Here is a 22,493-nt window from a genome sequence, read left to right on the forward strand (position 1 = left end):
GCTATCTTCTCAAGCGGTGGATGAGGTGGGATTAGCATCAATTCCCATCACATTGCCGGCACCAGCAGTTAATCAAAATCGCTCACACTGCTGCTCTGGAGAGCTGGGGAGCGGTGTCACCTCTGGATCTCCGAATCTCATGGGTGCTGGCAGCAGCACCCATCTCCGCATTGTGAGGTGGGGTGAGCCCGTCTGGGGAGCAGGGGCTGCCCCCCGCCCCAAGGGATACTCGCTGCAAAAATCTCTGCAACGAGGGTTTGAGCTGCTCTTGCAGTGAGGCTGGCGGTGCCTGTTTGGACAGCAGGGATGTCCAGGGATGCGAAGAGAAGCCGAGCAGAGGCATTGCCGGGACATCTTTGCCTGCTCAGACCCAGTCTCAGTCAACAGGAGCCTTTTATCATCTTAACTACCCAGCGAGCAGTGCAAATCCTCCCCCGTTGGCCTGGCTGGGGCATGCTGTGTTAGAAAACAGCCAGTGCCAAAAAAAACATAAGCCCGTATTAAAAAGAGACCGGAGAGAAGCAAAACAGAAAGGGAAAGGAATATGAGGAATCACAATAAAGAGAAAAAAAAAAACCAAACAAAAGCTCCTCTCCCCGCCACCCATGGTGCTGCTCTGCATCGATCCACAGCCTGGTCGGTTGGAGGTGAGCACGCAGAGACATCCCCAGCCCTGCTTCAAAGCAGAGTTACCATCCAGCCCTGCTAAATGAAGGCCATTAATTAGCTCTCCTGGAGAAAAAGTAGCCCATAGGGCCTGGGAGCATCCTGCAGTCCCCGTGTGGGTGACAGGTGGGGGGACACAGCCCCGAGCCATACCCCGTCGTCTTGCCCTTGCCACCCCATCGGCCCAGCAAACGCAGTGCTGCCATCAGCTCCTTCACCCCCGCTCGCAGCATCCCAGCACCTCCCCGTCTACATCCCCACGTGTGAGAATTAACAAAGCAGCTGGCAGGACCCTTCCAGCCCAGCCGACTGGGCGTGGGCAGGGGCTGGCTCACCCACAGGAGCCCACCCAACCCCGGAGGGCTGGGGCTGCAGCCCAGCGGAGGGAGCTTGCAGGTGAGGAAGGATGCTGAGGTGGTCCTACTGTGAAAGCAGCCGGGAGACAGGTCCTGACCCGATTCTGGTCCTAGTCCCAGCAGGACAGCCTGGGGATGGAGCACACGGGTCCTGATGGATGCTAGGGTTGGTCTCCCACCCCAGCCCTCACTCATCACCTTCCTCCCAGCTCTCCCATACATGAACGAGAGCTGTGAGCTGTCCTGTTCGGTGGTGGGACCCTCCAGTTTGGGTTTTGGGGTGCAAAAGCAAAGGCAGCATTTCTCTGTGCCTGTTGGGCTCTACCCAAACTTGAAGTCCATGGGGAAAGTCAGTACAATTCCCTCTAGAAAACAGCCCCAAGCAGGACATTTGCATAAGCTGAGCAAAGCAGGAGTGCATGGATCTGCACGGGCAAGTTATTTGCTTCATCGTGCATTATTTCCCTGCTTTGCATATCTGCCAAGCAAACATTCAGGAGATAATTTATTTGCTGACAAATTTAGATAATTTAAAGACAGTTCCTAGGACATTTGCCATGTCATGGTTTCAGCTGCCTCCACTAATACCTTGGCCCTGAAATATTGCTTGTTGAAATGCTACATTACTGTGAAGATGAAGAGATCAGTGGTCTGCAGGACCTGCTCATGCATTTCCTCCTGCCGGGGATTTCTTGATGCAATCGGGAAAGCTGAGGCACTCTCAGCTACCCAAAGCCATGGCCATGGCCAGGTTTCTTGCATGCCTTTGCTGCTTACCAAACTCACACCTATGCATTAGACACAAGACTACTTGGGGAAGCTGCAGCACTGGAAAGCCCTTGTGGGGAAGGAGAGGTGTCCCCAGATCCTCAGCTGATGATTTGATGCCTGTAAGGGAGAGGATATGGAAGCACCATCCGTCTCATCCTCAGTGGTGAAAGCAGGGGGGAAAAAAACCCAACACCTTAATGATCAAACTTTCCAGGCACAGCCAGGTCCATCTGCCTGCTGGTGTGCCACGGCTTCCACAGGCATCCGTTCGAAGGGGATGGGGGGGATGCACAAACGTCCCCAAGTCCTGCCACGTCACAGCCTGTGAGCCGCTGTGTCGTTATCTGTCTTCAGCCGGTGCCAGGCAGGCAGTAAATCTCTCCCATCTCTCAGTAAACATGTCATCTCCTTGAGCCTCCAACCATCACCTCAGCAGCAGTGCTGTCAGCAAGACAGATCCCCTGGTTGCCTTGTTTACTGCATTAATCCCTACAAGCCTCTCTTTTAGCTGGAAATAGCTAAAAATGCACAGCGGGGCCTGAGGAGGGGGTCAGGGACCTGGGATCAGGCTCTGCTGGCCTCCCTGCCGGGAGTGGACAAAGGGGAACATCAGCAAAGCAATTTGCAACAAGAAACAGGCAAACACCACTCCAGCGTGTGCGTCCCAGGGTGTTCACCTCCTCCCTGGGTACCCCTGCACCCTCCCGTGGGATGCTTGGCAGCACCCTCCCTGCAGGCATCAGTGTGCCACAGCCCCAACCTCAATGCTGGCTAAGCAAGACCTGGATCCTGACCCTGCGCTATCAACTGGCCTCATTTCTCCACCAGGTTTCTGCTCAGGTGAGGCAGGAGCCACCAGCAAGGGAGCAAGGATGCACCGGTGGCTTCGTGCCTTACATGGGACAACAGTGCTTCTGCCAAGCCCACAGTGAGAAACAGGCCATTGTTCAAATGCTGCAAAGCAATGCAGGATTCAGCCCCAAATCCCCCAAATCCGGGTGGTTTTGTACTCACAAAAGACGGGGCCAAGGGAAGGGGGATGCACAAGAAGCTTGCGTGAGAGGGAGCAGCCCTGGGAGCTTTGCACCGGGACGGTGCCTTTGCATGGGGACGGTGCCTTTGCACGGGGACGGTGCCTTTGCACACACACAAACCAAGCAGGCTCCACCCGCTTTCTCAATCACACACAGCACGTCGGGATGCACAAAAGCATTTTTGTGCAACACTCTCGTTCAATTTTAAGCAAGCCACCGCCATCACCAGCCCAGCAGACACCCGAGTGCCCGTGCAGCCGAGCTGCTCGGCGTCACCCACATTCCCCACGCTGCAGAAGCGCCAATGTTTCCCCAGGTTTTCCCAAATTCCCACCTAGCTTTGATGCTTAGCCCATAAAAAAACACACAACTGAGCCTGCCCCGCACAGAGCATTAATTGCCACGTAGTTGCCTTGAGCTGGGCTGGCGGCTCTGGAGCAATAAGGACATGGCTGTGCTGAAAGGCCATAAGGGGAAGGCAAGTGAAACTTCTCTAACGCTTGCCCTGGGCTCCCTGCCATCACCTTCACGTCCCCATGCACCCCGTGCAATACAGCAGCGCACACCCACGAGCCTCTGCTTGCCACAGCATCCCCACCACTCTTACTGGTGCACTTCTTGATGCTGCTGCCCTTCTTCAGCGCGTGCCGACTCAGCTTGCAGTGGAAGTTTTCCTCCCAAAACTCAGCAAACCAGATGTTTCGGCGGTTGTTGTCCAGTGTCCTGCTGGAGAAGTAGCGGTCGAAACCTGCCCGGGGAAGAGAGGATGGAGGGAAAAATCTCTGGGATGGCAGAGAGATGCTCAGCATGGCCCAAAACTCCCCAGGCAGAGGGCAGGAGGGTCTTGTGAGTGACGGGGCCTGGGGACATGTAAGACCGCGATGGGTTTGTGTCCGAGGTCCCACTTGGGCAAGGCTACAGGCTGGAGAACCCACTCAGGAAGACCCAGTGCAAAACACAGTCTTTCTGGGACATCAAGGGCAAGAAGAAAAGCTTCTCTTGGTATGTCGGTTATAAAAGGAAGACTAGAGAAGATGTGGGCCCTCTCTGGAAGGAAATGGGAGACCTGGCTATCCGGGATATGGAGATGGCTGAGGTACTCAACCACTTTTTGTGTCATTCACTGGCAAGTGAAGCCACACTGCCCAAGGCGCAGGGGCTGAGAGAATGAGGAACCGCCTGGTGTAGGAGAAGATCAGGTTCAAGACCATTTAATGAACCTGAAGGTGCACGAGTCCATGGGACCTGACAGGATGCACCCGCAGGTCCTGAGGGAACTCGCGGATGAAGCTGCTAAGCCACTGTCCATCATATTTGAGAAGTCGTGGCAGTCCAGTGAAGCTCTCACTGGCTGGAAAAGGGGAAATGTAACCCCCATTTTTGAAAAGGGAAAAAAGGAAGACCCAGGGAACTACAGGCTGGTCAGTCTCACCTCTGTGCCCAGCAGGACCATGGAGCTGATCCTCCTGGAAACTGTGCCAAGGCACACGGAAAATAAGGAGGTGACTGGTGACAGCCAGCGTGGCTTCACGAAGGGCAAATCGTGCCTGACAAACCCGGTGGCCTCCTACAATGGGGTTACAGCGCTGGTGGACGAGGGAAGAGCAACTGGTGTCATCCACCCAGACTTGTGCAAAGCATTGGACGCTGTCCCACTTGACATCCTTGTCTCTAAGCTGCAGAGAGATGAGTTTGATGGATGGACCACTCGGTGGGTGAGGAATTGGCTGGATGGTCGTGCTCAGAAGAGCTGTGCCATGGCCAAGCAGAGACCAGTGGCGAGTGGTGTTCCTCAGGGTCCGTACTGGGACCAGCGCTGTTCAACACCTTTGCCAGCGACACGGTCAGTGGGATCGAGCGCACCCTCGGCCAGTTCACTGTGACACCGAGCTAAATGGTGTGGTCAACACGCTGGAGGGAAGGGATGCCACCAGAGGGACCCTAACAGGCTGGGGAGGTGGGCTCGTGCAACCCTCATGGAGCGCACCAAGGCCAAGGGCAAGGTCCTGCACGTGGGTGGGGGCGATGCCAAGCACAAAGACAGGCTGGGCAGAGAATGGAGAACGGATCGGGAGCAGCCCCGAGGAGAAGGGCTTGGGGGTGTTGGTGGACCAGAAGCTCAACGTGACCCGGCAACGTGCACTTGCAGCCCAGAAACCAACCGAATCCTGGGCTGCGTCACCAGCAGCGTGGCCAGCAGGTTGAGGGAGGGGATTGTCCCCCTCTGCTCCCACCGGCAGTGCTGCATCCTGCCCTGCGGCCCCAGCACAAGAAGGACATGGACCTGTTGGAATGACTCCAGAGGAGGCCACACAGGTGGTCAGAGGGCTGGAGCACCTCTCCGTGGAGACTGGCTGGCAGAGGTGGGGCTGTTCAGCCTGGAGAAGGCTCCAGGGAGACCTTATAGCACCTTCCAGCACCTAAAGGGGACGACAAGAAAGCTGGGGAGGGACTTCTTACAAGGGCATGTAGTGACAGGACAAGGGGGGGTGGCTTTACCCTGAAAAGAGGGCAGATGTTGGTTAGATATTAGGACGAAACCCTTCACTGTGAGAGTGGTGAGGCGCTGGCACAGGGTGCCCAGAGCAGCTGTGGGTGCCCCATCCCTGGCACGGTTCAAGACCAGGTTGGACGGGGCTCGGAACCACCTGGGCTGGTGGCAGGTGTTCCTGCCCATGGCAGGGGGTGGCATCGAGATGGTCTGTCAGGTCCCTTCCAACCCAAACCATTCCATGTTTCTTGGATTGTTTCCCAGCCAAAACCTTGCAGTTAAGGGGATGCTGTCAGAGAGGACAACTGACCAGGGAGGGGGGAGGGGAGCTGCAGGAACCCACCCAGTGCCACCCCTTACCTTTGACAGAGACCCGCTTGGGCAGGATGGTGACAGAGCCCTCGGCCACCTCCTCCAGGTGCAGGACTGGGGAGATTTTGGAGCCCCAGCTGTCTGAGCCCATCCAGATGAAGTGTCCTGTCTGGTTCGCCCTCTTGGCCGCCTCCAGCACCCTTCTGTGGAGAGAAGCAAGAGGCACTGGCACTTGCCAGCACCACAGGGCCCGTGGAAGCGGGGATGCTGGCGTGGGGCAGGGCTCAGCGCTGTTTGCATCTCCTGTGCTGGGCACTCGGTTTGGCACCAGCCACCATGCACAACCCGGTGCATATGGACACACGAGAGCAAACCATGCTGCTCAGCTCCCACACCCTCCGTCCTCCCCAGCCCAGGCACACAGGCTGCTTTTCGCACCTCATTTGCATATTTGCTGACTGGTAATTGAATTTCCCCCTTAATTACCCAACATTAGGAAAAAAAAATCAGGTTATGCCGCAGCAGGCAGGAGAAGCAGCAGCATTAGAGAGCACGCGTGTGCTCTGCTCTGATCAGCATTGCAAGCCACAGGAGAGGGCCAGCCAGTGCTGCCAGTGCCCAGGCTAGAGCTAAACTGGGCTCTGCTGGGCAAAACTGGGCAGCTGAGCAGCAGCTGGGAGCTGGAGACACCATCCGACCTGCCAAGCATCCCTCACCGTGGCCAGACACTCAGCCGCACACGCTTGCACGCTCCATAGCACCAGCCAGTTCAGAAAATCGCAGTAGTGGATGGGAGCTTTCCTGGATCTGACCCTCCAGGCTCTTTTTTCCCAGGGCTCGCTGTCCCCTCGGGGGCTTGTGTGGGTCCCCAGCCCCACAGGAGCAGGGCCCAGGGCAGCTTCACCTCCCCATCTCCCTGTGCAGCGAGGAGGCAGGTTTGTGACTCACCCCCCCCGCCGTCGGGAGCTGATCATTTCAAGTCCAGATGGTGTTTGAAACACGTAATAAGGAGAAAAAAAAAAAAAAAAAAAAAAAAACACATACAAACTGAGCAAAGAGCGGAGACAAGAAGGGAAGAGGCAGGCGTGCTCTGGGAGCCGCGGGGCCAGCAAGCAGCCGGGGAGCCGTGCCAGCTGCTCCGTGCTCATCCGGGGTTGCCCCCAGCTCCGGGTGCATCCCACCGCAGGTTGGTCAGCAAAGCCCACGTCCCGCTCCAAGCACAAGCAGCATCTCCAGTTGCCCATGGTCCTCGTGCGGGGCAGGAGCTCCCCAGGGCAAATCTAGGCTATTCCTGTGAGATCAGTGATTTACACCCGATCCGAGCCAGGCAGAAATTTGAGCAACAACCACCCCCAGACCATCTTGCTCGGCAGCACGGCCCCGCGTGTTTCGGGAGAGGCAGCACATCGTCTTCCAGGCTTCGCAGCCCACCCTGGCACGAGGGTCGGGATCACGGCAGTCTCCACTCCCGGGCGAAACCCACGTTTACCCAGCACGAGGTAGGTGCATGTAAACCACTGTTCATGGGATGTAATCCTATTTGGATGGGTAAATGTTTACAAACCCCAGTTAATGGGACTTGCCATTTACACAGCGAGGTAAATCCCCCGCTTCTCACCACACACCCGCGTAAATGTCAGGTTTGCAGACATTTCTATTAAGGAAGGAAAAAAGAAACTCAGAGCGTTTGCACATCTGATGTAAACTGATTTAAAATCGCAGTTTACCCACATTTACATAATGTTTGCTGATTAATAAATTAGATACTTAGAAAATCAGGGGTAGTTCCATGTGAATCATTCTGCTCCATAAACAACGGGAGCTGCAAGACATTGCATCTTCGCCTGCAGAGCAGCTCATCACCTCAAAGTGTGGCTGCATCCCCAGCCCCACTGGGCAGGCAAGGCGACAAGGGGGGGTCCCTGAGAGGGTTCCTCTTCCACGCTGGGGGCTGAAGCTGCACAGCAAAGCAGAACTGGTGCCTGGATCCTGCCACGGCTGGTGCTCAGTGAGGACCCGCGCCAGCTCTGACCCAAGCTGTGAGCAGCGTGGAGCAGCTGGGTGGTGACAGCAGGGGTTTCCAAAGCCAGCAGAAAGCAGATCTTTCCTCCGTTGAGCTCTGCATCGCTGTGGTTTGATGGCAGCAACATGCCAGGCGGCCACTCCAAAGTCAGCTCTTGTGGGTCTCTGCTGCAGATCCATCCCTGCCACGCTGCAAGGCGCGTCTCTCCCCGTTGCAGGCACATCCCTGCCATGCTGCAAGTTCATCCTCTTCCCATTGCAGGCACGTCCCTGCCACGCTGCAAGTTCATCCTCTCCCCGTTGCAGGCACGTCCCTGCCACGCTGCAAGGTGCATCCTCTCCCTCTTGCAGGCACGTCCCTGCCACGCTGCAAGGCACATCCTCTCTCCGTTGCAGGCACATCCATGCCACGCTGCAAGTTCATCCTCTTCCCCGTTGCAGGCACGTCCCTGCCATGCTGCAAGTTCATCCTCTCCCCGTTGCAGGCACGTCCCTGCCACACTGCAAGGTGCATCCTCTCCCCGTTGCAGGCACGTCCCTGCCACGCTGCAAGGTGCATCCTCTCCCTCTTGCAGGCACGTCCCTGCCACGCTGCAAGTTCATCCTCTTCCCGTTGCAGGCACGTCCCTGCCACACTGCAAGGCGCATCCTCTCCCCATTGCAGGCACATCCATGCCACACTGCAAGGTGCATCCTCTCCCCATTGCAGGCACGTTCCTGCCACACTGCAAGTTCATCCTCTTCCCGTTGCAGACACGTCCCTACCACGCTGTGAAGGCAGCTACGCAGGCACAATCTGCTGCATGTTGCAGACACATCTACACCACGTTGCAGACACATATGCACACTGCAGGCACGGCTGGCTCCGGGTGTAGTGCCCAGCTCCTGCCATCAGCATCCCACACCCTATGCCCCAGCCAACGGCACATGCAGAGCGCCCATCAGGCTCGATGCGGGTGCCCTGAAGTGCATTTCCCCCCGCCAGCTTCCCTTCCCAGCCAGGCCAGCCCCTCCGCACCTGATATCATCTTCATTAGCGAAGATGATGATGGCCCGCGCGTGCGAGGTCTCCAGGAGGCGGTGGATGATCTTGTCGAACTCTCCCGGCTTGGGCTCCCGTGGGATCTTGACGGACTGGGCCACGCACACACCCCCTGCGGCAGAGAGAGCCCCGGGACTGAGACACCCCCACGAGCCCCCATCCCCCAGGACAACCCCTCTCCCAGGGCTCCTCATCCCCACAACAGGCAAACAGGGGGGCTCCCCAGCTCCCACCCCAGTGAGGGGCTCAGGACCACACCATCTCCACAGCCCACAGCCCCCAGAGCCCCTGACCATCAGCCAGCCCCCCAGGACACATACCCAAGCCTTGCCCTTACACCTCCTCGCCCAGGTCACTGCCTTCACCCCTCCTTCTCCCCAACAGCTCAGCCCTTCTGTGCCACCTTCCCTCCCATCCCGGATCTCCATAGCTCTTCTCTGCCTTCCACCCACTCCTCCAAGTACCTGTCACCTCAAGCCACAACCACATCACCCTCCATCCCCCCAACAGACACAGGGTCCCATCCCGGTGGCTCAGAGAGGGTTTTCCAGCCAGCTCCAGGCACCAGTCCCTCCCCAGCCCAGGACTGGGTTTTGCAAAGGGCTCTGCGCACACAGTGGTCAAATACTGGCACAAACAGCCCACAGGAAGAGGAGATGATGGGCTGCAGCCCCAGCACCAGCCCTTCGCCCCCAACACAGCAGCCTGGCTCTGCAAAGGGTTTTATTCCCATCCCTGCAGCACCAGCCGAGCTCCCAGCCCAGCTTTCCACAGAGTGATTGCAAAAGCAGCTAATTAAAATTAAAAGAGACAAGGGGAATCTGGCAATTGGAAGAGTCCCCACACATAGCTGCTGGGCTCCCAGCCTCCAGCTCCGAAAAGCCAGAGCCCTCCTGCTCCTGCATTTTTGCAAATGCCAATAAAAAGAGAGATGGGAGCGAAAATTAAACATTGTGGGACCTTCTGAATGTAATTGATGGTCTCAATTTGCATAGTAAATGACACGGCTGATACCTCGCCTGTCATTAAAAGATGCCCGCTTAAGCAAAGGTCAGAGTAATTAGCACATGGTGGCAGGGAGAGATTTCCCAGCATAAGGCCCTGGAGAGGAGCAGGGGGAGGATGGGATGGGGACAGGCTCCGAGGCAGAGGGATTGCTCCCTCCCACAGGGCTGGAGTAAAGCTGGAGTAACTTGGCCCCCTTGCAGTCAAATGCAGAGAGAGGGGGGGGATCTGATGGGTGCTGAGCATCCAGCAAGGGAGGCTGCAGGGATGGGGATAACAGCATCCCCCAGCAAATCTCCACTGGCCGGGGGACCATCGCCCAGCCCCGGCACAGGGGGGAGGGGGGGGGGTGTTAGGTTGGGCTTTTCTTTTTTTTCCTATTCTAAGAAATTGGGCCAATTTGCTGTGTGTTTTCCATATGGGGAGCCAGATGGATGGAGAGGAGGGAGTTGGATAAACAGACTCCCGGACAGACAGATCAGCCAGGCGAGACGGGCAGCAGCAGGCAGTGCCGGCAGGACGAGCGCATCCCTGGCTGGGGGACACTCAGCCCCGGTCACCACCAAGTCCCCGGCCAGGCCAGCGTGGCACCGGCTGTGCCACCAGAGGTGACAACTAAGGAGCTGGTGCAGCTTAATTACAGTTTCCATGGCAATAAAAGGAGAAAATCCAACAAAAGCAGCAGTTTGCAAACACAAGACCCTTTCCAAAAGCCCCGGCGCAGTCGGGCAGGTGCGTGCACGTGCAAGTGACAGCTCGGGGCTGACACAAGCGCACACCCGTGTGCCACCAGCCACCAACACAGCCAGGCTCCTCTGCTCCAGGCTCGTGCAAGAAGACACACGCTGTGACACATCCCACCGCGACACGTGCCCCTGAACACATGCGCACCACGAGTGTGCAACACAGGGACACGGCGGGTCCAGGTGTGCACGTGGCAGCTGCAGCACCAGCCCCTTCCCAGTACAGCCAGAGCCGAGCCAGCTCCCAGGCTTTCCTGGCACAGCAGCAAGGCTTTGCCCTGGGGCCCTCCACGAGGGTTTTATTCTCCTTGCAGGGGCTTTGAGCATCCCCAGGATTGTGGTGGCACTTGCAAATGGCCTTGGGCAAACTTGGAGCAGGGACCACCTCCTCCTACACGTGGCGAGAGCGGGTGGCAGAGGAGATGGGCCCGTAAATAAATAAGAAAAGATACTAAATCAATGGCAATTCAGAAATGACCAAGCTGCTCGGCAGCTCTGTTAAATCAAACTAACGAGGAATGTAACAAAAAAGGGATACAGGCAATTAGGATGTAATGAGGACTTTATTAATGCACTGGCTGGAGAGCACCGAGTACGTGAGGGGGGACGTGGCCAGGCCAGTGGGAAAGTGGGGATGGGGCCCCAAAAAAGTGGCTGGATGCTGGGAGAAAACTGCCCCAAGGATGAACACAGATGTCTGCAAACCCTGGCTGCCAGGCCTGGGCCCTAAGGTTTGCTACAGCTCATCAGGGATCTCCAAGCTCAAAAATAACACAAAACCAGCCTGGGTGAAAGCCCCCGGGGGGGTCTGGGAGCCCCCCATTCCCCCAGCGCCCTCCTCCAGCCCCACGGACTGATGCTGACAACACCACTTAACATTTTTATCTTCTTAATTCATGAAATCTTCTTAATAATGGAAAAAAGGGGTCAAAGGGGTCGGGGGTGGGGCAGGCAGAGCTGTGCGTTTCGGGGCAGCCCTGCTCACCTCCAGCAGCCCAGGCTCTCAGCGCCTGCATTATTCATGGACCCCAGGCGCCACAGCAGGAAGGGGGATTTGCCAAGTGATGCTCCTACCGTCTTCCGCACAAAAATCCATTTAGTCAAAACACTCCTTTAAAGCAAGAAATCAAAGCGAGGTGGCGGTGGCCATGGGGAGGAGGTGGCCACTCTCCCTCCTCCAGCAGGACAGCACAGCATCGCTTCCCAACTCAGGCCAAAGTCTGACTCTGGGAGAAAGCAGGAGGCAAGGTACAGGGACGCCTTTCCTCCCCCAGCTTTGTGAAAGGACCAAAGAGGAGTAGGAACAGCGAGGAGAGCCTCCAGGATCAGGGCAACATCTCACAACCAGCTGCTGGAGGCCCAGTTTAAGGATGCTCAGACGCGGTCCCGTGCGTGCCATCACTGACAGATGGCAGCGCAGGATGCAGGGCGCTTGCAGCAAGAAACAGCCTTGAAAAACCCAACCTGAGCCCATTCCCAAATCCCCTGTGGGCTGGGGAAGCAACCAGGCACCCAGAGCTGCAGCCTCAGGGCCTGGGAGCACCCAGAGCACCACCGGAGCTCCCGCAGCGGTGGCAGCCCAGCCCCATGATGACAGAGCCAGCAGCTTCGCAGGGAGGCTGCTAGGAAGAGCCAAGGATGCAATATTCAGCAGCCCGCATCCACGGAAGCGGAGACCGACAGGGAAAGTGAAATGGTGGGGACGTAATTACAGGAGGTGGCCAAGCGTGTCTGGCACTGCACTTGCAGCTCTTTCTCTGCTGCCTGCCGGAGCTTGCTGTAACAAGCCCACCCTGGTTAATAAGCAGCGGCTGCCCCATCTCACCCAGACAGGTCCCAGCGCAGGGCAAGAGGGAAAAATCTCCCACGCAAAACAGGGACACGCCGCGAGAGCAGCTCTGCCAAGGGAAGGATTTGCCGCGGGGCTCGTTGTCCAGCAAACAACCCACCCTCCTGCCACAGGGCCAGGGATGCGCCTGCACCCAAGTGCCACCCCAAGGTGGCCCCAGGAGCAAAACCACGAGGGTCTGCACCCAGTGCCACCCACCAGCCCCATGCACCCATCCCCACCGTGCGTGGCTTGCCTGTGAGTGTATCCCCCCCGACCCAGGGCAGGGCAAAGCCCCCCAGGAGCAACCTGCTGCCTGCACCATCCTCAAGCACGCGGCCGCATCCCTCCCACCGGCATCACCCCCAGCCCAGTGAGATCTCAGCCTCCTCCAGCATCCCCGCAGCTCGCCGGGGGCCGCAGGGACTCTCCTCATTAAGGTGGGGTTAACGCATGTTGTCAAACACAGGTCAGGGTTTAATCTCCACCATTACGGGCTCGGTGGGAGCGCAGCTGCTCTGGGAAGCACCCTCTTGATTGCAGGTAGCTAATAAGCTTTTGCTGCTGCTAACGTACACCATCAATCAGGGAGCACTCTGCTGGGGCTCCCCACCGAGCCGGCAGCTGCCAAGTGCTGGGCAAGCACAGGCATGGCACGTAGAGAAGGGGGGCTTGGCTCAACCGTGCTGGGAACGGCAACACCCATGTCCCCCGCACCACCACGTGCTCCCCAAGCAGCCCCAGGCACCCCGAGGAGGGGTCCAGGCTCTGCACAACTCAGCAACGGTGGCCGTCTGCGTGCAGCACCTGCACGGCTCCCTCCATGCTCCTGGCCTGCCTAATCCCAGCCATTTAAATAAGATTCCAAAGCCCAGAGTCTTAATTGGCAAGCGGCAGGCTGCTCCCCTGCCCTGGGATTCATTATTCATGTCACTTCAAAGCCTCCAGGAACCAACTCAGTAGAGGAGAAGTCATTAGGGACACGGCTCTTTGCCCTCCTGGAGCAAAGCTCCTGCACCACCGTGAGCCTGGTACACTTCAGTCAAACCACAGAGCACGGGATGCCCTGCACCGGGCAGGGGCTTCCATCCTCCATCCACCCACCCACCCACCCTCAACACTGCAGCAGCATGCGCCTCTGCAGGTTGGGGAACGCTCCCTACATCCCATGGCACCCACGCACGGACAGGCCAGCTGGGGAGCGTGGTGTGATGAGGGAACAGCCCAACGCCACGGCATGAGCTAAGGGACAACAGCAGCACCGGCGAGCCCACCCCGGTCCCACCACCCACGGTGTGATCTCACCTTTGCTGCGGCAGAGCCCTAATGACAGCCATACCCAGATTATCCCGCATGGTGGCTGCAGTCCCAGTCCCACTGCTGGCAAAGCACCTCCGCTATCAGCTCAGGTGTGCTTGGGGACACTGACCCACCTTTGTCACCCCAAACCAGCCCCAGCGCATCCCCCTGGTGCAGCCAGATTCTCAACTTGTAAACTTCTGCACATCACTGCAAGGTGGGCATCTCACCCCTTCCCTCCTGGCAATGCAAAGCAGGGAGTGACAGCAGCCCCCCAACCCCCAAGTTTTTTCAGCCTGGTCCCACTTTGGGGATGGTGGGTCCCTCCTTGTGTGTCCTGAGCTCTGCACCATGCATCCCCATCACCAGAGGCTCCCGGCACTTGCCGCCTACCTCATCCCTGGAACAGGCTCAAACGCTGCTCTTCAGTGTTTTGAAATCTCATCAGGCATTATCAATCCGAGCAATTTGAGCCTGCTTTTCAACTGCCTACATTGCTGGGCTAAATCGGCAATTAATGAATTTGCAATGGGGAAAAGAAAAGAAGAAAAAAAAGCAAGTCTTCAGCTCAAGCCTAGGGCCCTGGGTAGGGCACTGGGGAGCAGAAAATTCAGGTTCCTCATGCAAGTAAGTAACAGCACCACGGTCTGTGTCCACGGGAAAGCTCTTACGCCAAAGACCTCATCAGGGACTCGGTGAGTCAAGCCCCCCCAGCTCCTGCAGCCCCTCTGTGAGCGAGCTGCATCTCCTTCCCCCTCACCCTACTGCAGCACTGAACTGAGAAGAGCCAGGACGCTCTGGGATTTTTGGGGAGGTTTCTAGCAGGATTTTGCAGTCTTTCCCCCATCTCCTGCTGTGCACAGGGAGCATCGCTCTGCAGTCAGAGGCTGGAGTTCACTGCCTGCAGCAGAGCCCCCCACCCATCACGCAGCTCCAGGAGCCGGGGCTTGAAGTGCCAGGTGAGTCCTGAAAGCAAAGACAGTTTTTCCCTTCATTTATCATAATAATTCAGCTCAGCGCTCCTAACCCAAGCCCACACCACAGAAAACACCCAGGCTCCCCGCTTCACTGACCCCCCCGGCTGCATCTCCCATCTCACCCAGACCTCACCACTGGCACTGGCACAAAGCAGCCGGGGTCGCCAGCCTGTGGGCACCCACAACACACATCAAAAATATTCACAAGCAACATATCGACTCGAGCTGCCTCCATAACCCAGCTTTGGGCTGCGAGCCAGAGCCCGCACACCAGCCTCGACCACAACTAATAGCTCCTCTTCACCCGGCCCTACTCCCCTCCCTCCCCGCTCCCACCAAGATGTCAAAACAAGGAGCAGAGGGAAGAGGTGAGGGCAGCGTTATTTACAGGCAGATTTCGGCCAGCAAAGGCATCCAGGCCTGGAGCGTGTGTTTTTCCAGGCAGCGGTGCCCAGTAGTCCCAGTCCGGCTCTGGCTCTCCCCAGTCTCAGCCTGCTGGACACTTTGCAGCCACCAGCAAACAGCTCAAGGGCAGGGAAGGTTTTTAGGTGGGGAAACTGAGGCACAGCTCCCTTCAGGCTGTATTGGGGTACACAGCACTGACAATAGCAAAAAGAAAAGAAGCAGTGGGGGGGAAAGAACAGGAAAATAACTCGGGAAACATGGTTTCTGCCTCCAAGGAGCCTGCGAGAGTTGCAGGACCCAAAGCAATGATGGCAGCAGAGCCTCGGTGGCCAGACCTGTCTCTCCAGCTGCCCTGTCCTGCATGAAGGCATTGCATCAGTGAGAGCTGGGGGTAATTTTTGGGCAGAGGGTGGGATGATACAGTCCAGCACAGAAGCTCAGGGGGTGAGTATAAGCATGCTGGTGACCCTTCATGAGCCACGCTATGAAAGGACTTCTCAGGGATGCTCCGTTTGAGCCCCGGAGGGGCCAGAGATGCCACCAGCCTTGGTGTTATCAGCCAGAAAACACCCACAGGAAAAGACTGACCCAAAAGCCAGCCTTCCCGCAGAGCAGGGACCCTTTGGGCTCATGGCATCATGCCACAAAAAAAAACCATCCAGCTCTGCGCTGGCTGCTGGATGGGACGATTTGGCTGGGTAACCGAGACGCCGGCAGCAAATAAGAGCCCTCCGGTGAGCCGCGGTAATTGAGTGCTGACTGCACAAGAACAGCCGTCCTCAGGGATGAAAGGGAGCTGGATCACCAGCCCTGCTCTGCCTTACAGCTCATCACACCTCGCTGCCACAGGGCTGAAGGTCACTCGTTTGAACTCCTGCCCACTCGGCTGGGGAGGGAACTCCAGGGACAGGGCCCCACCAGCATCATCCTCCCATCCATCCCAGCTGGGGACAACATCCACAGGACCCAGAACAAAGGCACTCCCCAAAACCAGCGAATAACCAGGATTAGCCACATCCAGGATTGCACATACAGATCTGCCATAAGGACACAGCCTATTTTTGCTTATTTGGGAGCAGCTTTTTGGGTGCAACATCCTGACACATCAACCAAAAGTAATGAACCCGGCTGAAACCAGAAGGAGACAGCCATGAATGTCACATGGGGATGAACAAATGCATCACAAATACATATCAGCCTCCTCACTAAAAAATATAGAAAACTCAGCGAAGGATAAAACAGCAGAGGGGGGAAATGACAGTGTAAAATTGATCCAGACACATGACTAAGGAGTCTTGCGTTTGGCTGGAAATATTACCCTCTTCACAAAACCGAGCGCTGCACATTACGACGCATGGCATAACATGCTGCGCTCACCAGCTAAATTACATAAACATAAATCTAATACTTCATTTCCAAGAGCTCGGCAACAGTAGAGATGTCAGCACACCCAGAACCAAAGGGCTGCTGACGGGTCTGCCCGTCCACCCCAACAATGCCACGGATTGGGGTCAGGGGATGATGCTGTACACCAGGGGTGGGAGGTGGGGACACTGGAGACACCCCAGTGCTGGCCCTGCCTTGCGCTGGTGCCCAGCGTAAATACAGCTGACATCCACTGCCTTTGCAGGATGCTTTGGAGGAGCAGGATGCTTTGAGGGAAGCACTGAAAACACTTTAAAATGGCCAAAGGAAATTCACCCTTTGCAGGCTGAACACCTCTACAATGCTAGCACCAAAAAAAAAAAAAAAAATCATTCTACTAAATAAGGACCAGCTGGTCATCGGTGCAACCACCAGCAATCACCAGGGGCCAACAGCATAATTGCCAGAATAATTGCAATATATAAGACGTGCCAGTATGTCTTGGTAACCCAGGGCCAGCCTTGGCTGCAGGAATAACCTGTCCCCGGGGTGAGATCCTTCCCTCCCCGCCAGCGGAGGGAGTGGGTTTGTGCCTCGAGCAAAAACACTTTCCACTGCGACAGCGAGGGCTTTAGCATGAGGCTTTGCTAAAAATTGAAACTGAAGGTCAAGTTGATAATGCATCAGAAAGCAAACAGCTTGAATGCTAACTGCTAACTACAGCAATGAGCATTATTGCCTGATGGAAATAAAAACTGACTCTGAAGGCTCAGGCTTGGCATGAAAAATGAAGGAGAGCGAGTTCAGGAGGAGAGCGGGAGATGCTCACCCTGATCCCCGGGTCGGGTCAGAGACCCCCTGCGCTGCCCCCGCCGCTCTCCCTCCTGCAGGGCTCTTTCTCCCAGCATAAATACCCCCGACCAGGTAAACTCCATCGCTTGACAAACTGCTGGCAAGCCCTCGGCAGAGGCCAGATCCTCAGTCAACCGACAGCCCTTTTACATCACTTTGACATGCTGGAGGCACCTTGAAGCAGCAATAAATCGCAGGACCCTTCATGCTGCTGGAGAAATGCAAATGAGTGCCAGGCATATACAAACAGGCTATAAAGGAGAGGCCAGATTCTTCACCTGCTCCTAGTGGCTCTGTGCTGGTGTAAAGGTATTTAGTGTCAGCAGAGCCATCTTTAGGGGGGAGGACAGAGAAATGAAGCAGGTGCAGCCCAGCTCCTCCTCCACCCTTGCAGTTGCCACCACAGGGGGCAAGACTGGGAGATCTTCAAATAAAAATAAAATTTAAAAAAAAAAAAAAAAAAAAAAGAAAAAGCATGTTCTTGGTCCAACCTCACCATTATTCACAGCCACGGAGCCCTCTTCCATGGGCAAAGCAGTGAGGGTGAGACCCCCGGTGCTCCTTCCCGGGGGAGATGCTTTGGGAAGCAGCTTGGAGCCCACCCAAGCGAGAGCTGCTGCCCCGGCGCCCTGACTCCGGCTGATAAACGATGGCTCTTCTAAATAAACGTATTCCTGCGGCGTGGCATTACTGCTGATAACACACAGGCTGCACTTACGCCGCTGTTATACTGCAATTACAGTGGAATTATGCTTTTTGATAACTAAATTATCACTAATGCACATAATCGTTGGGTTACGTGGATACACAAATTACAGGACTGCCTCAGCCCCAGATTAATACACGTGCATTTCGACTCCGTGTACACTTGTTTACTCTGCAATTACACTGTCATATCGTTAACCATCTGGTTATAAGAATTCGCGGTAACCACAGGTATCCGAGAGAAGAAGTGCTCGCGCTGCAGTAGGGCCACCAGTCACAACCACCGCTCCTTACTGGTGCTTAATGGAGGAGGAGCGTGGCTTCCAATCCTGCCTGTGCCCCAGCCCTCTCACCCCAGCCCTGTGCAGCCCAGCACCCCAGGGAGCAGCACCATGGGTGCTGGAGCAGACGCAGAGCATCCTCCAGCCCTGCTTGCTGCAGGATAAGGGCACAACAGAGCCAGGCACAGGCTAACGAAGCTGCTTCACCCTGTCACCCCCCCACCCCCCCCACCCCCCCCCCCCCGCCGTGTCACCCAGCAGTCCCATCAGCCCTGCCCTGGGCATCTCGCTGGGCAGATTCTGCCGGCCCAAGGTGGGCATGGAAACTCCCTTTTTTTGGGTGGAAAAAATGCTGGAAATAATGCAAAAATGCCCCCAGCTCCCCCAAAAAAGGCTGCTTTCCCTTATTGCTCCTATAGTCAGATGAGAATCTCATTATCAGCACTAACCAGCTGGGGCTGCTGTTTGCATTTACAAACCCTGGGAGCTGTTAACATCGCCATAAGGGCAGCCCTTTGCTCACAGCCCTTCCATGGGGCACCCCACCCTGCAGGGCACCCCTGGACCCACGCACCCCCCACGGCACCTTTGCATCTGCGGATCCACGTATCATCCCCTGCAGCAACTCGCCGTCACACCCGACTGCGCGGACACAACCCCAGCTCGGCGTGGGCACCCCAGCACTGCTCACACCTGCATCCCCATCCCAGGGCACGAGCATCGCACCCGCCTGTTCCGAAGCATCCCCACATGCTCCTTCTTGCTCAACCACAACCCCGTAAAAATATTCTGCTTTTCAAGTTAAAATCCTGAAGAGCAGTTTCCAGGTTGAATCCCCAGATGGGTTTCTCTGCATATTAAAAGCACAGCCGGTTCCCAGTGCCAGGGCGTGCACGCAAGACAGAATTAACGCTGTTCCTATTTATAGGGCTTTGATTAGGAGCTCGTCACCTAGAAGTTTTTATTCCCTTTATCCATTTATAAGGCCGTAACACAGTTTGACTAGCTCCAGATAGGCTGGTGTCCCACCGATTTTGCCAGAACTTAATGTGCCATTCAGATACAGTTAAGCCAGTAATAGGCAGCAGCCTGTGCACTGCAGGGTTTTAACTGCCTCGGAAAACACTCTTTAGCTCCCAGCCCACCCCGTGCACACGATGCTGTGGAGGTGAAGTGATGATGCCGGAGCCAGGAGGGACCCCGGTGCTGTGCCGGTCACTCCGTGGGGTCTCAGGGTGGCTCTGCACTCATGGTGATAGCACCCATAACAGCGATCCCCAGGGCTCCTCACCCAGCCCAGCCCATCCAGGGTTGATACTCGGCCACCGGCGGGTACCCACAAGCTCCTCTGCCATTCCCAAGGCTGCTAATCCCCCCTAAGCATCCCAGTGCTCCTGTCAGCAAAATCTTTCTGACTCCAGACAAATCCTCCCAAAGAGTTTTGCTGAGCACAGACTTTCCGCCTGTCCAAAGCCTATAGACAAATTAAAGCACCTGCCCTCGAGGATAATTCCACTAAAATTGGGCAAAGCACGCGGTGATGCCAACTTTATTTTCTGTTAAAACCTGGGAGTATTTGTAAAAGCCTTTTCTTCTGGAACGCGCCCAGCACCGTGGCTCAGCCGTGGAGGAAGCTCAGCAGATCTGAGGTCTCCTGGCAAACAGGGAAGGGGATCTCGAGATGTTTTCCAAAAAGAGCCAGCAGCAATAAAGCAGCCTGCCCTGCAGAGTGGAGGCAGCTTGGGATTGCTGGTCCCGATCCTTGCTGGAGAGTTTGGATCCTTGCTGGCCACCACATTGTCCTTGCAATCAGCAGGGCAGCCCCAAAACCCACACTGCCGCAGGGTTGTCCCCAGAACCATGCCACCTAGCCCTGCTCGTGCGCCACAACCACATCGCAGCTCAAGCCGAGAAGCCCACCAGATGCATCCACCCATCCCCAGCCGTTGCCTTTTCTCCTCCAGCCCCAGCTGCTCCAAAGCCCACACCAAGCTCCCATCCCAGGAGAAACCTACTCACCATCCTCCCTGGACTTCTGGATGAAAGCTTCCACACCGCTCTCACCATAGCTGCCCTCGGAGGCCAAGGTGGAGACGTAGTTCCACTTAAGGGCTTTGACGATGTCTACCATGGCTTGAGCCTGGTAGGTGTCAGACGGGACGACGCGGGAGAAGAAGTCATAGCGGCTGTTGTCGCTCAGGTCCGGCGCGGTGGAGGCGTAGCTGATCTGGGGGATCTGGGGTGGAGGGGGCAAGACAAAGCATCAGGAGAAAGAGGTGATCTTCACCCCACTGCAATGCCCTCACCTTGCCCATGCTCCCAAAGCCCTGCTGTGGAGAAGGAAGGGGTGGAAATCAAGGAAGACCACCGGGTAGGTGGGAGCATGTGCCACTAGACAGGCATGGGATGCTCCACAGCACCCAAGACCAGCACCTTATGGAGGAAGACTATGAAGTGGTGGGTGATCAGCTCTACTGGGTCTTGGTGGAAACCCAAAGGCTTTGATCCAGTAACTTCCATGCATAATTGGGCACAGGAGACACAAAACCACCCTAACCCATGCCAAGACACACATCTCTGCACCCTCCAGTCCAGCCCACACAGAGGCCAGCAGGTCAAAAGGACTCCAGGATCTGCCCAGCAGGTCAGAAGGACTCCAGGATCTCCCAAGGAAGAACAGAGCCCAGCCCCAGGGCAGAGCAGACACCAACAAGTCCCTTCAAGGTCCACCAAGGAGCTGGGCAGTCCCGGGCATTGCAAGGAGAGGTTCAGAGCATCCCAAGCTTTCATTGCTGCATGTACCACGCCTCCCTGCTTGCTTTGACCTCCCCTCCGTGCTCCGTGGGTGCCAGCCAGCACGAGAGCTGTGGGTACCTCTGGGTGCTGCCTGGGCAAAGGGGACCAGCACCACGCAGGGAAAGCCGGTTCCAACCCTTGGCCACGCAGGCTAGCTCAGCCCCTGGGGACATCGGGGCTCGGGGACCACCTGAAGCTCAGGGACACCCAGCAGGATCCCCAGTTGCCTGAACATCCGAGTGTACCCAACATGGGAGAGGCCAAAGAGAAAACCTTATTTCTGCCCTGGACAGCACTCCCAAGGTCTCCCCTTGGGTTCCTGCCCCAGGAAGGACAGATCCCACCCCACCCCACCAGGTCCCGTCCACCCAAGCCATAAATAAGCCCTTTAAATTAACCCGAGCCACCGCACCTCGCGCAGTACATTAGAATGATTTAGCACCGCAGGATCATGCAATGCTTAACACTTACACAGCACTTTACATCTCCAAAACATGCCACAGATGTTAATTTATCTTAAAGATGGAAAAGGCTTATTAAATTATCAAGCCCAGTTTCTCCCCACCAGCCTGAAGCTCCCTGCCAAAGGCAAACCGAGCACCCAGACAACCCCGTCCACCGCCCCCTTGCCCCCCCACCCAAGCAGGTACCTCTCCAGGGTGCAGCCCCACACATTGCAAGGGCTGGCAGAGCCCAAAACCTGGGCAAGGTGTTAAATTCAGCCGGGATGCACCCAGAGCCACAGGGCAGCAGCACAGCAGAGACATCGACAGCCCTACCCGGGGCGGGCACGGCCGGTGGCAGGATCCGGCCACCCGCTGCCCTCTCACCTTCCTGCGGATGCTGCTTCAGTGCCAGGACCAAGCAAACGGAGGAGGAACAGCCCAGGGCATCGCCGACCCCAAACCACCCCGTGGCTTGGGGGCAAGCAGGCACCGAGCAGCAGCCCCCGGCTCTCGGAGGGTTTTCTCCCCTCTCCTGCTCCCGCTAATCCATTTAGGAATAATTCAGTAATGGCAGCTTGCAGGAGCGCAAATGCTGCCAGAGCCACAGGGGACTGCAAGGGATCCCAGTAATCCTCTGGGCTCAGCAGGCTCCTGGGTGATGCCAGATGCCTAAATCAGCTTCGGCCTCACCCATCACCAGTCCCCGTTAAGCAATTAACCAGATCCCAGCAGCAGAAACACCTGGGTGGGCTTGGAGGGGACAGGGAGAGGTTTGGAGGGGGGGATCTGTGGGAATCCTAGTTGGTGTTATAAGACCAAGCCACCTTACTGGGAGCCCAGCAGGGTAGCAGCATCCCAAGGATGGGGAGATGTGCACCAGAGTTACCCCATGGACCCTCCCAGGTCTCCCAACCCTCCCAGGACCTCCTCCATTCTCCTCCGCTCCTGCTCCCAGGCTGCACCGCACAGTTTCTCCTTTGTTTCTCCGTTATTTTCCCCTCTTCCACTCCTGTCTCTCTCTCTATTAAAATGCAATACCAGTGTTATAAACTCACGACTCCACCTGAATGCTAAAAGGCCCCCAGAAAGGAGCAGCC

General features: G+C 56.6%; 1 protein-coding gene across 2 annotated transcripts in view; it reads right to left on the reverse strand.

The window, feature by feature from the left end:
- Positions 1–22,493, reverse strand: part of GRM4 (glutamate metabotropic receptor 4) — a 54,383-nt gene that overhangs the window by 15,104 nt on the left and 16,786 nt on the right. For both annotated transcript variants that reach the window (XM_040616835.1, XM_040616834.1), the window contains exons 3-6: positions 20,174–20,390; positions 8,671–8,806; positions 5,679–5,833; positions 3,435–3,575 (exon numbers count right to left, since the gene is read on the reverse strand). In XM_040616835.1, the coding sequence (XP_040472769.1) occupies positions 3,435–3,575; positions 5,679–5,833; positions 8,671–8,806; positions 20,174–20,390 (649 nt within the window). The remainder of the gene's footprint in view (positions 1–3,434; positions 3,576–5,678; positions 5,834–8,670; positions 8,807–20,173; positions 20,391–22,493) is intronic.

The sequence above is a fragment of the Falco naumanni genome, chromosome 17, assembly GCF_017639655.2.
Source record: "Falco naumanni isolate bFalNau1 chromosome 17, bFalNau1.pat, whole genome shotgun sequence".
NCBI classification, from domain to species: Eukaryota; Metazoa; Chordata; class Aves; order Falconiformes; family Falconidae; genus Falco; species Falco naumanni.